Consider the following 13,663-nt stretch of genomic DNA (forward strand, 5'->3'; position numbering starts at 1 on the left):
AGTGTCCTTTATCTGCCAGATTCCTAAGATCCAGTTTGAAGGAGCAGAGGCAAAGGATGGCTACAATCACCTAAGGATTTCAGTGAGCACAGTTTCTGTATAAAGCTTTAGTGGGGATCCCCAGTTAGGAAGCTGAGGATGTTGGTAAGTTTACTGACTACGCTGCTGCCCAAAGAACAGCTCCATGGTTGCATCGTACTTAATAGACACTGTCTTGTATTTGTGCTTCTAAAATTAATAACCCCAAAACAATATTTGTGGCCCTCAGACCTCTTCTGCTTAACACTGATGCAGAAAGACCTGTACTGCTGTCTTACTACTCACTTCCACTGGGCGGGATTTTCAGCCTTTCACCCACCCTTAACTGCTGGTTTTAGGCCTCCCTGGACCAAGGAGGACTCTAACTTTGGGGCTACTGATAATGGCAGCAACACTGTAACATCAGCTTCTTCCACTTTGGCTTAACCAATATCCACAAGTCTCTGTCTGCAACTAAGTAAACCTGCCCTGACCAGTTTGTTCGTGGCTTTGATTCAAGCAGCTCACAAAAACGTCCACACTGAGCTTGTAGTTAATCTTGCATTTTGGAAGAGAAGAACCTTCACTTACGCACATTTCATATTAGGAAGGTTTCTGTCACACCCATATAGGCTAGAAGACACTACTATTGTCAAAGAAAAGTCTAGTTCTTCTCATACTGCAGTTGCTGGGCACTCTCATTCACCAGTAGCTTCCACTAGCAAGTTTTCAGATTTTTCAGCCCTGAGTACATATCCTCTCCTTTATAAACAAACACCTGCCCTGTTAAAAACAAAACAACCAAACCAAACCACAAAACCCAAAACAAAAAAAACAAACCAACCCTGAAACAAACAAACCAAAACCAAAACCAAAACCAAACACTCTCAAACGTAAGCCAAATTGAAGCACAGTTTTATTTTTTTTTGGATACCCAAGACTTAGGAAATTTAAACACACAAACAGACAAGGAAAAAAGAACCCATCCAAGTCACCCTCCCAGCTCCTTCTACTTGGGCACTGTGAAATACTACAAATAAGCGTCTACGTCCCTTAATCATCTGCCTCCAGATTACGTATTTTTCCTTTTCTTTCCGTCCAAATTCCGTATTTTGAACAAAGAACTATTAACAATAACCTTATTTCTGTTTTCTGACTGCTGCTGCCCATGCCATCCCCCTGTTGACTTGGTAACTTCATCATTTTTCCAACATATTTCAAACATCCAAAGCCTCTCAGCAGAACATTCCAGTGTTGTTGTGTGGTTATTAATGCAAACATTCCTTCTTCTCCTTTGCTGGCTTACGAGCTTTCATTATAATACTAACAAGAAAATATCAATGTCTTTCCACAGTTGACATAACTCCATTCCAGTGGTTTGACAGTGAGAGAAATACTTCTACTGGATACAAAAATACAGTTAAATATTTAGTGTTGTAACACAGTCCTGTGAAGCTGGAAGAGCAAAAAGGCTATATAAGCATTTCCATTCTCTTTGCTATGCGGAATGCCAATAAAATAGTCTTATTGACCCTACCCTTTTGGGCAGCTAGTTCATGACAAAACAGTCAAAGTGACTGTTCCTTTCGTCCTTTTCAGAATAGCAACTGCTTCCTCGTGGGTCACCCCTTCTAAACTCTGCCCGTTCACAGCAATGATTTGATCCCCTCTCTTCAGTCGTCCATCTTCTGCTGCTGCACCCTGAAACGATACAACATGTAACTGCAGACTCATGCATTTCTTTTTCTCTCCACCAACTCTCCTTGTGCTATGAATAAGATAGTCTCAGAACACAAAACCTCTTAAAACTTTTTTAATTTTCAATGATTCAACTCCAGTCAATTGTAGTACAACTGGCTAGTGCTGCAGTATGCCCTGCTCTAAGTTTCACAACATCTCGAAATTGGGTCTACGGGATTTTTGTATTCCCTTAACCCTGTTCTTCCAGCTAGTATAGCATTTAAACTCTGCCATCATAGAAGTAAGATTTTCAAGACCTGAAGAAGTTTTCAGCAACTGATATAAGAAATTCAGTAATCAAAACCCAGCTCTGTACTTTGATTTACCACCAAAGTTTGGGATTCTTGAGTCCAGTCTTTCTGACTCAGGGCTGTTTCCTAGGGCAGTCCAGACTCTCAAATCCAGGTGAGTACCTGAACTTCTCCAGAGGTCCAGACTGAGTTAAATTATTTTTGGTCTTCTTTTCAGAGACTCCCAGTCAAAATAAATAGAACAGTCCCTAACACTACCTGCAGAAAATACACTCCAAACATAAGCCAAGGGAGCTCTTTTTCTAAGTATGTTCACAATTCCAGTTTTGAGACTTGAAGAAGATTCTACCACACGCAGTCACATGCATTTGGAAATTCTGGATCTTCCTAAGACTATAGCCTTGAAATGCTACAAGCACATTTTGACCAGCGCTTGCACTAAGGTAGAAAAACTGTGAGAAACTTCAACAATCCTTTGGCTTCAAACTCAGGCCATGATTTAAGATAGTACTGCTGCGAACTAATAAATAGATTGACTGAACAAATTTGCACTTACCTTTGCAAACACTGTCTTCACATAAATGGGTAAGTCTCCATGGGGACTGCCATAACCACCCACAATACTAAAGCCTAGGCCATCTGGTCCTCTATCCAGAGTAATGGTCTTGTACTGAGGAGGTCTAAGAAAGGGAAAAAGTGTGTTGTGATGTTGCCTGACCTTATGATTTAGCATGTAGAACACTCAACAAAATGTATTTTTTCTTTCAAGCTAAGCAATACACTTCCTTTCCATTCTAACTACAAATGCTTTTATTATAATGAACTGGCTATTTTAGCTTATGTAAAACACTCTGTCTAATGCCCTTGTTATTACTTAAAGGTAGCTATTTCAAGCACCTCTTCCACCCAGCTCAGGGCATAGTTGTGGCTGCAACATCCCACTAACAGTGCTGACTAGTGAAGTAAAGATGCAATACTAGTACCTCAAAACTCCATAACAAAAATCTACTTTAAAAATCTGGTAACCCATTACACCTCCTAAAAATGTCTAAAATTAACCTCAATAGTTTATGTTGTAAGGTTTACTTGCTTCTCTCCTCCTCTAATATATGTCTGTGTATTTGTATGTATGCATTTATACAGACCATTTATAGGTACATTTTCCCACACAAACTTTGACTAGAAGAAATTTTGAATCACAGATTCATTCAATCATTAAGGTTGGAAAAGACCTCTAGGATCATCAAGTCCAATCATCAGCCCAACACTACCATGTCTCCTAAACCATGCCCTGAAGTGTCACATCTTGAAGTTCTATCTTTCAGGTCTGTGTGGATAAAGAACCCTATTTCCTCTTTCCCTGTTCCTAGAAGAAAAATGCCTCAGATTTATGTTAGAGGCAAAACTTGTTTACATAGCTGTACCTTGCAGTATACCAGATGCAGTATATCTTGTATGCCAGAAAAGTTCAATGCTCCTGATAGCCCAGCCCTAGAAAGCACATTACTGAAACCCAGGCACCACTGTGGAAAGGGCCTTGCTATTTAAGTCTGAGACAAACATTTTGTTTGTGTCAATTAATCTCAGCTACCAAGTCTCAATGAAACAAAGGAGGCTGTATTTACAGAGAAGAAATCAAATCACATCGTAACTCCACAGAGGGGCAAAATAAAGCAGCACAGTAAATCACCTAATGAAAAATGCATAAGAGGACCTATGGCCTATGGGTCCCATGTATACCAAATGTCTAAGTCATGATTAAGTCAAGCAATTCATCCATTATTTGCTAGAAGTTTTAGCTTTTTAGGTTGAGTTCCACCTAAAGTAACAGGCTACAAAGGTTGTGTATTCTATAGTTACTGACCCTAAATCATCCTGAAAAATGCTGGTTGAAGTTAGTCCCGCAAATGAAAGACTGGACGTAGGTGGATCCTGCTGCTGACCAGTTATGACACTTACTTCTCCTCCAGCTACCACCTAGGAACAGAGTTCGTAAACCAGTAAAATGAGAATGCTTACAGTAAAATAATTCATTGTAACAGCTGGCAAAGCAGTATTCAGAGAATAGTCCAAATGTCACTGAACATTTTTTACCTGCAACTCAACAGTGCCTGAAGCATTTTTTAAAAGACTAACAGCTTGGGAATGAGTCATGCCCTCAGTAGATGTTCCACAGATGCTAACAATCCTGTCCCCCACCTGTAGAAGAAAATGTAGAAAATCTAACTAACAATAAGTTTAGTTACATATATTTATTTGTCACTTTCTTTCAACAATAGCAGATCTGTGTATTTGCATTTAGCCAGATTTTATGAGTGATATAGGGCAGGAAGAAAGAAATTAGCAACTGTTCATGGTACGTTTTCTTTCAAAGGCAAATCATATCTGAACCTCACAATGACCCAATACAAAGGTAGAAAATTCAACATCACAATTAGTAAATTACACTGGTTTAGCGAAGTCAGTGTAAAGAAGTAATGATGCTTTACAGAACTGATTGAAAAACTCTAGAAATATACGGCATGCAAAAAAAAGAGGTGCATTTTGTATATCACCTGAAGATAGACAGACTGAAGTAGTAAATTATCATCAGAGATTACATTTTTGAACTCATCCTGAAACAACACTGTCCATTTTCCAGGAAGCACAAGTCAAATCAACCACCTTTGGTACAGATTGCATACAGTAGGCAAGTAGGTCTGCATCAGGTAAGATTTCCTGCTTTAAGTCAGAACCTAAAAAGTACTATCTCTATCCTAAGACGGATAAGCATAAAAAATATGAGAGATAAAACAGGCTGCATACATACAGTTGCAGGAATGACCACCATGCTCATCAGTGGAGCTCACTTACAGAATCCATAATTCTGAACCACTCTCTTTGCTTTTAATTTTCACAAGCTGTCTACCTCTATGATCCAAGATTGCTTTAGGACTTCCTTCCCAAAGTTAGTTCCTTTCAGCAGTATCTTTCACCATGCTACCAATTTGAGTTACTGCTTCGTCAATCCAAACAGCAAAAATTCTTGTTACAGCCAGAAGCACTTATGACTGTGTCATTAAGCTGATAATTTATTGCCTGGCTAGAGTAATTACTGTGCATTACTCATGCAATCTTTGCAACCTTCTTAACAATTCACTTACTCTGAGTTTCTGAGTCTGAGCTGCAACTCCATTTGGATGCATCATGGCAATAAATATAGGAACATCTCCAAGAGGACTTCCTACACCTCCAGCAATGCTCACTCCTAGTGAATCTGCAGGGCCCTGTTATTGTAATGAAACTAGATTAGATTTTTCTGGAAAGAAAAACACACTCAGAGATTTGAAGGCTTATCTCAAAAAAGTATTAAAACCCTTATCTTACGAAAATCAGAATTCCTACCTCTCAAGCCATTTTTTAAGCTAATACATTTTCCATCATTTCAAGAAAGCACAGAGAGCACAGTATATGTCTCTTTCTATCAGCAGTAGGTGACAACATGCTGACTTAGTTGTATGTTTTATCTTAACCAAACTAAATACTTACAGAATTCAGCATCAGACCCTTAATGTCAGCATAGAAAGTCTGGGCAAGGAAAACTGGACAGATAGGATTGCTTGTCCTTAATATTGTCTATATCAATCTCTTATTATGAACTTCCCGAAGACTAGAATTAATCTTTATGCTCCCCCTAGTGTCCTACTGTTGAAGAACAAAACTGTTTGCTACCGTACAACACCTTACCACATAACTGCAAAAACTGCTACAAAAACTAGTATTTGCAGACTCTACTGTAAAAAGAGAATGGCTAAATACAATCCATGTCATCAAGAGAACTAGATCCCAGGCAAAGTTAAATAAATATAAATACTTCGGACAATCAGAAGCAGTCTGTGACTCAGATCTCATTCTCCTGTAAAGAAGGAAGTGAACTGAATTTCACCGTTGAAAAGCTGGGAGCTGTCATGTAAGAGCCTACCCATTAAAAACATGTGTGAAGGAAAACATGAAACACAAAACAATGGGCTTGCAAGTTTAGTACAGTTCCCTTGACTTCACTAAAGCAGAGTCTGGATTTAACTCAATCTGATAACAGTAAAACTAGGTCACAGTATCTTTTACTAATCCTTCTTCCTATTGCTTTCTAAACAGGTCACAAAGGGTGACAGCACGAATTGCACTCATTTTACGTAACAGTGTAAGCAGTGGAAATCATACAGTCTTGACCTGAAAAGAGGGGCAAATCAATTAGTTATTCTCACATCAATTCCTCTCTTAAAATGATTAACTAGGCCAGACTTCTTCCTTTCTCTAAACACACCTTTTGACTACCTCTTCAAAACCTGTTCCTGATACATAACACTTCATGCTGTAACTTACCTTTTTTATTTCAACTGTTCTTAGTCCCTGTATTTCAGAAGCTGCTGTCAAAGGAATTTAAAAAAAAAGTTAAACTTGCATTTTTAGGAAACTTTTCCATTACAGTTATCCAAACCACTACAATGATATTAACTTTCTACTGGCTTACTAGGACATATGTTTTAAGCAGATTTTGAAAGCGGTTGTCACTGAATTAATAGGATTGAAATACTTCTAGAATGGGTGAAAAAGTCATTCATTCCCTCTATTCAAATAACTTTTAGAATAAGACTGCTAAGCATGCTCAAGCAGAATAGAAAAAACTTATTTGCCAGCAACACTTTTGTCAGAAGTAACTGTTCTAAATTTGAGCACAAGACAGCTATTTCACATCTATCCTAATTTAACTATACAGTATCTGAATTTCTATGAATGAGACAGCTTGACTGAAGATGTATTTAGCTTAAACAGAAAATTATGGCTCAACTTCAGATTCTCAACATCTAAACTGCTGGTATAAGAAGCTACTAGTTTATTTTATAAAAAGCTATTCAAAGATATATATGATGTACTGTACAATAACCACCCCTGCAGTGTTTTAATAACTAAGGAATCACTTTCAGGCCTACAGTACATAATGACAACATTTCAGATAACATAAAAGAGCTCAGCTACCAGTTCACATGTATAAAACACTGAAAGCACCAAAGAAACCTTACTGGTGTTCTTCTTCAGACCACTTTCAAAGACCTCAGGTGCGCTGGACCCAGAAACCGGGAAACTGAATGATGAGAGACTGCCACTTCCTTCACTGACCTAAATACAGTGTTAGACTGGCATTAGAGAGCAGCTTCAGACACCCAACTGATAAAAGCAGAACTGTAACCCACTGTATTCAGTGGATTTTGCTGTATTTTAGTTTTTTCTGTGCCCATTTAAAGCTGACACAGTGAACCTGCACGTATTTCTTAAGTCACTCTAGAGGGCTCCTTATTTGAAGCATCATTAGACCAACAGAGACTGTGTGCTTTTGAAGTGCTGCTTCTGAGGGCCAGGCTGTGCCCTTACATTTGCACTTCCTATCACCTCAGAAAGATCTTCTGGTGCAGAAGTTAGCCACGATTATCAAGGTAGGGATAGAATACAAAAGACAGATCTTTAAACATCCTCATGTGTACTCTCAGGTTCACCCACTCCATCAGCTAAAACTAAGATTAGGCTCTCCACTCACAGGCTTCACCTGCACAATTTCCAGAAAGATTTTCACTATATCTGCAGGGCAATGTAAAGGAACAACGTGGCTCCCAGTGAGACTAGTTCGCTGACTGTTTCAGACTCTTCATAACATTCAACATTGTGAGCTGCTTCTTACTTAGATGAAGACCATCTGGAGCCTGCATGTTTTCATTTTATTTGACATGTGCTGTTTTGAAGAGAGCCTAACATTTCAGTCTTATCCTGTCTTAACCTGCCCACTCGAAACTATTTAATCATGATTTGTCTTTAAACTATTTATCTTCAGTACTTGATGATCTGCGTACCCAGTCTATAACCACAGAAGGTTCTAAGGTACCTTGTGAGCTCTTAGAAATATTACTCCTACTAAAGAGAATCACGGTGTGAGCTGCTACCACATGAAGGATGCACTCAAATGCTGAAACTGATGTTTGTAAGTCAGCAGCAAGTACGTGAAGTTTGTACACTCCAGCATTAGGCCAATGATGAACTAAATAAGCCTGAGAGGAGCCTGATGAGAAGGGTGCAGGTTTCCTGCTTCTGATGACCAAGATTACAGTAAGAATATGCAAGGAGAAATTCACTACGTTTACTGAAACAATACTCCATTGCATGCCAAGCACTCCTAAAGTAACAAAGAGGTTTAAAGTCCACTCCAACTTCTTCTGGTATAGATGAGAATCAGAGCTCTCTCTACTTCACAGGCTAGAGCCATAAAAACCAGACTAGGCAACACAGCAAAGCCACTTCTGGAATACATTTTTGGCTGGACCATGTCTTTAACAGATCCAATACGCTAAAGTGAACACATAAAATTGTTACCAAAAAGCTCCAAAGTACATAAAACCTCCTAGATTCTTCATCATGGATCAGGTATGTGGAAAATCATCATCATCATCAAACCCATTCTTTTCATTTGCTTTCATTATTTAACCACATTTCATTTCTTCCAAACTAAACAGTTTTACAGTTACACACCTGGCTGCTCTGGGATACTCTCCTCTCGGAGTGGAATGGACCAGCTTTTATTCTTCCGACCTCTAGTCTTACCGTACCTAATGAACACTAAAGAACCAGTAATTTATAACACATCTCTTCTGTCTACAACATTAAAGCCTATGACAATATTTAAGTCACTTATTAGATGGTGGAAGACAAAAAAAACTATGGGCAGAGGGGAAAATAATGGGCTAACAACCCTGAGATGAGCTCCAAGCAGACAGAGCTCATGGCAGGATCAGAGCCACACAAACTAAGTACACTGAGCAGGGTACTTTCGGTATTACAATACAGATGTGAAAATTACACAAAAAGACTAAGTTTTTTACTTTTCACTTAACAGGGTGTAGTTTTGGCTTCTCAACTGTAATCTCAACATGTATTTTCAAGATGGCATTTTTCAAGGAATAGTGAAATTGACTATTTTCACAATGAACACTAAAATCAGTACAACACCTCGAAGTATTAATCATGACTGAGAACATGGTATTTAAACTGGCAGTTAGCCATCTCTCTCCGCTCTTGAAATTATGTGTTACTCTGGATCAATACCAACATAATTAAAGAAATTCTGGGCAGGAGGTTTTCTGAACATCTATCTGCAGTTTAAGTGATACTTCTGCATTTGAATCGCAGCAGGAAGCTGGATTATATGGAGTGTTCGCATATTGGAGAATCCTTCCACTAGTCTTTAAGCTTTTAGTTATACTATTAAGTATCTACACATCTGCATAAAATGCATGCCTCAGGAGAAAATTCACCCTGCAATCAAATATTTGGAAACAAAGACATTAGGCTGATTTTGGAAAAAGTTATTATTACCAACAACATTTAGAAAACTGGACTTCTGAAATAATACAGTGGTGTCAAAAGATGACCACCTCTCTGCAACATATTTAAACACAGAAATTTCAAAGTTTTGTTTCTATTTTGCTTTTCCTTCTTTCTTCCTCTGGGAAGTTGTTAGTGTGAACTCCTGTATCCGAAGAACTTAATACTACATAAGTTTGCCTTTATTTATCATGCTTTAGCTGTACTACCCTGAAAGGGGTTCATGTATTTCCCAGAAAAATCAAAGTAAGAAATAGACCAACATATCAAAACTAACAACAGGACATACCCGTGCAAATAGGGTTTCCATACCTCATATCCTGTTGCTACTCTGTTAGGGTGACACTCAAAGTGATTTATTACTAAATTGCTTTTTATTTTTTAAATAATATTGACTTCTCTATGTCCTGAGAAAGACTTAATCAGGGCTCAGGCAAAACCATTCTTTGCTACTTGTATGAATTGACTCATATTAAACCACACAGACAACTCTTATCCAAAATGGAAAATCAAGGAAGTAATCTGTGTAACTAAAATTTCCACATTCTTACATAAAATTCAAACCCACGAATGACATTTAGAAGTTATAATGTGTGAAAATGGGAGGTAATACTTTCCAAATGAACTTGTGAATAAATCAATTCACATTTAGTTTCATTACAGCTTTCTCTCGCTTCCTGAAAATTCCCATTTGATAAATCCATAAGTCAAATGAGGGGAAAAAATGATCAGCTTTTCACATGTTTTAGGGACACTTAAAAAGAAACACTGCAAGAAGAGGCAGAGTTCTCAGTCTGACAACACATTTTAGTGATCTCATATTACTTAAAATACGTTGGGATATTCCAAAGATTATAAATAATTTTCTAGCAAAATACATTTCAGGCAATTCAAGACAATTCACTCCTAGTTCTTACCCTCGTAAATGAAAACCTGAACTAATACCTGAACTAAAAATGGTGACAGCCTACATGTGAGTCATTGTGCTTTACTCCATTTATATTGCATGAACAAAACAGAATTGTTAACAATGATATAGCTGAGATATTTTTAAAACCTCATTTCTCAGGGCTAGGACAATTAATTACAAGTACTACTGAGTGGGACGAAGTACTTAAAACATGAATATACGAATGATAAGCGGGAGATAAGATTTTACAATTAGATCCTCAAAAATACTTGCCAAAATGAAAGAAACTTTCCACGTAAAATGGTATTTTAATTTAGAGATGTACAAGTGCAGCATATGAGGAAGAAACACACTGTTGTTAGATAAAATATCAGGTAAGAATGGAAAAGTACTATTACTATTAAGAGCATATTAAGTAGTTCACTGCCAGAACACAAACTGGCATTCTTACTTAAGGGCACATGCTGAAAAATACAGAAAAAGTGCTTCTATCCGCCCTTTAAACGTGTGCTCTCCTGCCCCCCAAAAAAGGAAGAAAAAAAAAAAAAAAAGCTTGAGGAACTGTTCAAGATGTGGAAAAATATACCTTCGAATGTGAGTGAAAGAAACATTATAGTGTGTCTATGTATCCAAGAGTCAGCTATGAGTAGTGGCTATCAAATTTTTTCCACTAGAATGGATTTCCATTGGAAAATGCTGACTTTATGGAATCCTTACCATACCAGCAGGAATGTCTCAAAACCCTGGATGGAAAACAGACAAGCTGGCTGACCAGCTGGACTTCCTGCCAGACCACAAGAAATGTTGTATATCTGACCTCATTCTGACTTGGAAATAGGTAGATGACATCAGAAGCACAAAATTTATTGAGAACAGAAATTCTGGTTCCAAGAGCTGCATATAGGAGTTTACTTCAGTTATCTTTGTGAGAAAGCAATGTTTTATACTAGATATCTTGGTCACTGGAAAATACATTATAATATTTAATAGATGCAAGGTGACACTAGACATAGACAGGAAAGAAGAAAGATGAACATTATCAACTGTGAAAGTAATCATTTTTGGCACAACTATGCTGATGAATTCTCCATCATTTAAAGTCAGTTCTGCATATCTTTCTGAAAATGTGAGAGTTAACCAGTTATCAGTATGCTGAGGAAAATACAATATTATGTTTTAGGGTGTCCTAGGTAATGGTCTTCTGTTGTCCTCTAAACATATAGCACTCTGCACCACTACTACTCCCATTTTCATCCAGCAAAGTATCAAAATCTGAATGCTCTAGGCTTCAGGAAGCTTAAATTTGGATCCACAGCTCAATCTCACTGACATCTCAATAACAGTCTGCACTCAGTATGAATAAAACTAAAGCTTTCAAAATACCTGGATCTCAATTTTTAGCTAATATCTACCTTCTCTTTTCCCAATACCTTTAGCAAAGCTGCAACAGCCTCCTGGTTAGCATTTCGAACATCTTCTCCATTCACTGTCAAGATCTGGTCTCCTTGCATCAATCTCCCATCTGTATCTGCTATTCCTCCTTTGACAATGTCGGACACAAACACTCCCGTATCATTTCTGCAAATACACACACAGATTTTGCATTACAGTATTGTTTGAGGGCCATTTTTATGGCTTGCTGTTGGGAACACAATGAACAATGTCTCATTTTTCTGTTGAGTAATGTTGGGCTAGTTCCTCTAGGAATGGCCAGCTAGCTTAGGTACAAAAATTATACGTACAGCCTTCAAGCCCACAGGATCTAAGCACTAGACCCCAACAGAAACATGAGCATGCCCAGCAAGTCCCAGACATTGACTTTCCAGGTACATTCACACCTTTTCCCAACAATACTCAGCCCAAGGCCTTTGCCAGGCTTCTTTTGGAGCTCTATATTGAGTACATCATACATGTCTTCCTCCTTGTACTGGGCCTCATCTCTGTACACAGTCAGACGAACTTTTTGGGGAGTCTGTCGGAGCACATTTATTGCTTCATCATGTGTGGCATTCCTGAGGTCAATCCCATTCACCTGTAAAGAAAGCACACAATGATAAAGTACAGACAACTTTCTATCAGAAAAATAGAACATACCTAGCTAGCAAATGACAATAAAAGTGACCAAAGAAACCACCACACCTCTAATATCTGATCCCCAGCCCACAGTCTCCCATCTTTAGATGCTGCTCCTTCTTCATATACTTCATGGATGATGATTGCTCCCTGTGAATAAATAGAACAAAAATAAATTGCATGTTGAAAGAACATGCCCCTCCTTTGAACCAAGAGCAACTGAAAATTCCTACTATAATTCATCAGTGATAAATGAAGCAGTCAGATGTATGATGAACAAAGTACCAATTTATTTAAGAAGTTTATTTATGCTTGTCCTTTTTTGCCTTTTTCCCCCTCCTTTCCCTCCCTCCACACCCAAACCTGTATCTTTCTATAAATGCTACAGGAACAAATTAAAAAGTCTTTTCTATCAGACAACTTAATTTCATTATTTTTATTTCATTTGAGTGACACACATAATTTTTGCAACCAACCAGCAAAGTGTCTGCTCCTCCAACAATGCTCAGACCAAGACCAGTCCGGCCTTTGGAGATATCAATGGTTGTTTCACATCCTGGAATTATGGGACAAGTAGCTGGGTCAGAGGCTAATGTGGCTGGAGTCGAAGATCTGCTTGTATCTAAAACAACAATTAAACATCCTGGTTACAGTAACAGAGCCTGATATTAGAAAAGTGACTTTAAAACAACATTCTGAGAGTTCATTGATAGCTCTATAGCAACAGCTGGACAGCTGACCTACAGAGAATGATGCTGCCAACTCTCCCTCAGACAAGTACTACCTGTAGTTATAAAATGCAGCTGTCCTGGTTTTGTACCATTGAGTACCTGGATCACAGTTTTGAGTTAACTGATGAAATAGCACACACAATGTGCTGCATTCGTACTATCAAATCCACTCTTACAGTCTGGGTAGCCAAAGAAGCTATTGTACACAACAGATTGTATTTAGAGTAGAATTTAATTTAAACTTCTATATCAGCAACTATGTAACTATGTAGGTCAGAGATAACTGAAGTACATAATATATATTAGATACATCGATTCAAGGTTGTCAGCCCTGCACTTTTGCAATGGGTCAAGTCAAGGTCCATCTAAGCAAATATTCCATCCCAGACTCAGATCTGTACCATGAGAAAGAATGTTAAGTATGAATCAAATATAGTGGTATTCCACAATTCCAGAAATCCATGGTCATGTCAAAGGTTTTATTCACATCATTATATTTAGTGGCCCTCAAAAAGAACTTTTTTACAGCATTC

General features: G+C 38.0%; 1 protein-coding gene across 26 annotated transcripts in view; it reads right to left on the reverse strand.

Moving 5' to 3' along the window:
- Nucleotides 1–916: 916 nt before the first annotated feature.
- MPDZ (multiple PDZ domain crumbs cell polarity complex component) overlaps nucleotides 917–13,663 on the reverse strand; it is a 104,148-nt gene continuing 91,401 nt past the window's right edge. For 18 of the 26 annotated variants that reach the window (XM_064439090.1, XM_064439086.1, XM_064439083.1 and 15 more), the window contains 12 exons: nucleotides 12,876–13,021; nucleotides 12,466–12,549; nucleotides 12,165–12,358; nucleotides 11,757–11,904; nucleotides 8,565–8,651; nucleotides 7,070–7,166; nucleotides 6,372–6,415; nucleotides 5,153–5,275; nucleotides 4,104–4,208; nucleotides 3,874–3,986; nucleotides 2,566–2,689; nucleotides 917–1,719 (listed from right to left, as the gene is read on the reverse strand). In XM_064439090.1, the coding sequence (XP_064295160.1) occupies nucleotides 1,573–1,719; nucleotides 2,566–2,689; nucleotides 3,874–3,986; nucleotides 4,104–4,208; nucleotides 5,153–5,275; nucleotides 6,372–6,415; nucleotides 7,070–7,166; nucleotides 8,565–8,651; nucleotides 11,757–11,904; nucleotides 12,165–12,358; nucleotides 12,466–12,549; nucleotides 12,876–13,021 (1,412 nt within the window). In that variant the 3' untranslated portion in view covers nucleotides 917–1,572. The remainder of the gene's footprint in view (nucleotides 1,720–2,565; nucleotides 2,690–3,873; nucleotides 3,987–4,103; nucleotides 4,209–5,152; nucleotides 5,276–6,371; nucleotides 6,416–7,069; nucleotides 7,167–8,564; nucleotides 8,652–11,756; nucleotides 11,905–12,164; nucleotides 12,359–12,465; nucleotides 12,550–12,875; nucleotides 13,022–13,663) is intronic. The other 8 variants (XM_064439097.1, XM_064439089.1, XM_064439095.1 and 5 more) reach the window with 3 other exon arrangements.

This window comes from Phalacrocorax carbo, chromosome Z (genome assembly GCF_963921805.1).
Source record: "Phalacrocorax carbo chromosome Z, bPhaCar2.1, whole genome shotgun sequence".
Lineage (NCBI taxonomy): Eukaryota > Metazoa > Chordata > Aves > Suliformes > Phalacrocoracidae > Phalacrocorax > Phalacrocorax carbo.